General features: G+C 58.4%; 1 protein-coding gene across 1 annotated transcript in view; it reads left to right on the top strand.

Moving 5' to 3' along the window:
• Window positions 1-1,687, top strand: part of DNAJC16 (DnaJ (Hsp40) homolog, subfamily C, member 16) — a gene marked incomplete at both ends in the record, with an annotated part of 4,107 nt that overhangs the window by 2,140 nt on the left and 280 nt on the right. Inside the window, 4 exons of the mRNA XM_009710341.1 lie at window positions 144-302; window positions 687-817; window positions 1,062-1,245; window positions 1,430-1,612. Coding sequence (XP_009708643.1) covers window positions 144-302; window positions 687-817; window positions 1,062-1,245; window positions 1,430-1,612 — 657 coding nt within the window. The remainder of the gene's footprint in view (window positions 1-143; window positions 303-686; window positions 818-1,061; window positions 1,246-1,429; window positions 1,613-1,687) is intronic.

Consider the following 1,687-nt stretch of genomic DNA (forward strand, 5'->3'; position numbering starts at 1 on the left):
GGCTCATGCCTCTTGCGGCACGCGCCCGATGCCGCTTAAACCGCGGGAGGTGTTCTCGAAGCAAAGTCACCGCGGGCACGCGAGGGGGAAAAAGGTGTTTCCTTTCTGACGTAAACACGCGCCGGTGCTTTCTCCCCGTCCAGCTGACGGCCTTTGCATACCGAGATTACCTGTCCTTCGGTTACGTGTACGTCGGACTGCGAGGCACCGAAGAGTTGTCCAGTCAGTACAACATCAACGTCTACACTCCCACCATGATGATCTTCAAGGAGCACGTCGACAGGCCCGCCGACGTTGTGCAGGTATTGCTCAGAGCCCTCTCCGAGAGCTTCTGTGAAACGGACGCTGAGGTTTTCTGACCAAGCTCGCGACGAGAGGCTGGTCGGCGGCGCGTTTCAAAGTACGGAGCGTTCGTTCTCGGCATAACTTCGGGCTTCAGCAGAGCCAGAGGGTGACCGTTAGGAGAGAGGAGGAGGCTCTGCGGGCTGGAGCTATGGCATCTGACCTTTATGAGGAGGGTGGCCGCAGGTAGCCTCTCCGTCTGGGGGCCTCAAAGCATGTCGGGAGACTTCAGCAGGGGCCGTGACGGCCGACAGCCTTCCCGAGGCTTCAGACCGGAACGGCGCGACAGCTTGACCCTCCTCATCCTGCTCCGTTCTGACCTCTGCTTTCTCTGTCCTCGCCAGGCACGAGACATGAAGCAGCAGCTCATGGACGACTTCCTTTCCCAGAATAAGTTCCTCATGGCCGCCAGACTCGCCAACCAGAGGCTGTTCCAGGAGCTGTGTCCCGTGAAGAAGTCTCACCGGCAGCGAAAGTAAGGCTCCGCGGGCGACGCATCCCCCCGCTTTGCTCCCCGAGGCTCCGGCGCTGCTCCTAAAGCCGCCTTTTGTTTGATTCTGAGGGAGAGGGGGAAACGACCGCATCGGATGGCGCTCGGGATCCGCCTGGTTTGAGCAGCGCCTGGCTCGCCGGGATCGTTCTGGCTAGCGGAAAAGGGGCGGTCGTTCCCTCTGGCGTCCCAGACGGCTCTAAATCCTCCCTCTCGTTGCGTCGCCTAGGCACTGCGTGGTCTTACTGACCGGAGAAGGCGAGAAGTTTGCCGAGGCTTACGAGGCATTTTTGACGTTTGCCGTGGCCAACACGAAAGACACGCTGAAGTTTGCGCACGTCTACAACGATCGGCAGCCGGAATTTGCGGATGCCTTGCTGACGGAGGAGGAGAAGTATCGGGGAAAGTCAGCTGTGAGGGTTTCCTTTTTTTGTTTTCCCTTCTTCTCGTCACCTGTCATTCTACCTCGCATCACTTTCTGTAGGATGCTATACCTCGATCCGACACCTAAGTCTGGGCCGCGATTGGAAGCGTACCATCGGTCTAGGCAAAAAGCGCCTTCCTCTCTGACATCTGCGGTGTTATTGGCTCGTCCAGGTGGTCATTTTGGAGAGACGCAATAACGCAGGGAAGGTCGCCTATAAAACCTTGGAGGAGGCCTGGCAGGGCAGCAAAGAGGACAACTTCATCCTCCTGGATCTTCTGGACCAGCTGAGGACAGACCCCGGCCTTCTCTCTTCAGAGACTGTCTTGGCAGACTTGAACGACGAACTCGCTCCCGTAAGTGCGCGGCCTTCCCGGCTGCCTAACAACCGCAACGGACCTTTTTGGACGGTCCCGTCATTACGGTCACTC

Source organism: Cariama cristata, unplaced genomic scaffold (assembly GCF_000690535.1).
Source record: "Cariama cristata isolate BGI_N322 unplaced genomic scaffold, ASM69053v1 scaffold28400, whole genome shotgun sequence".
In the NCBI taxonomy this organism is placed as follows: Eukaryota; Metazoa; Chordata; class Aves; order Cariamiformes; family Cariamidae; genus Cariama; species Cariama cristata.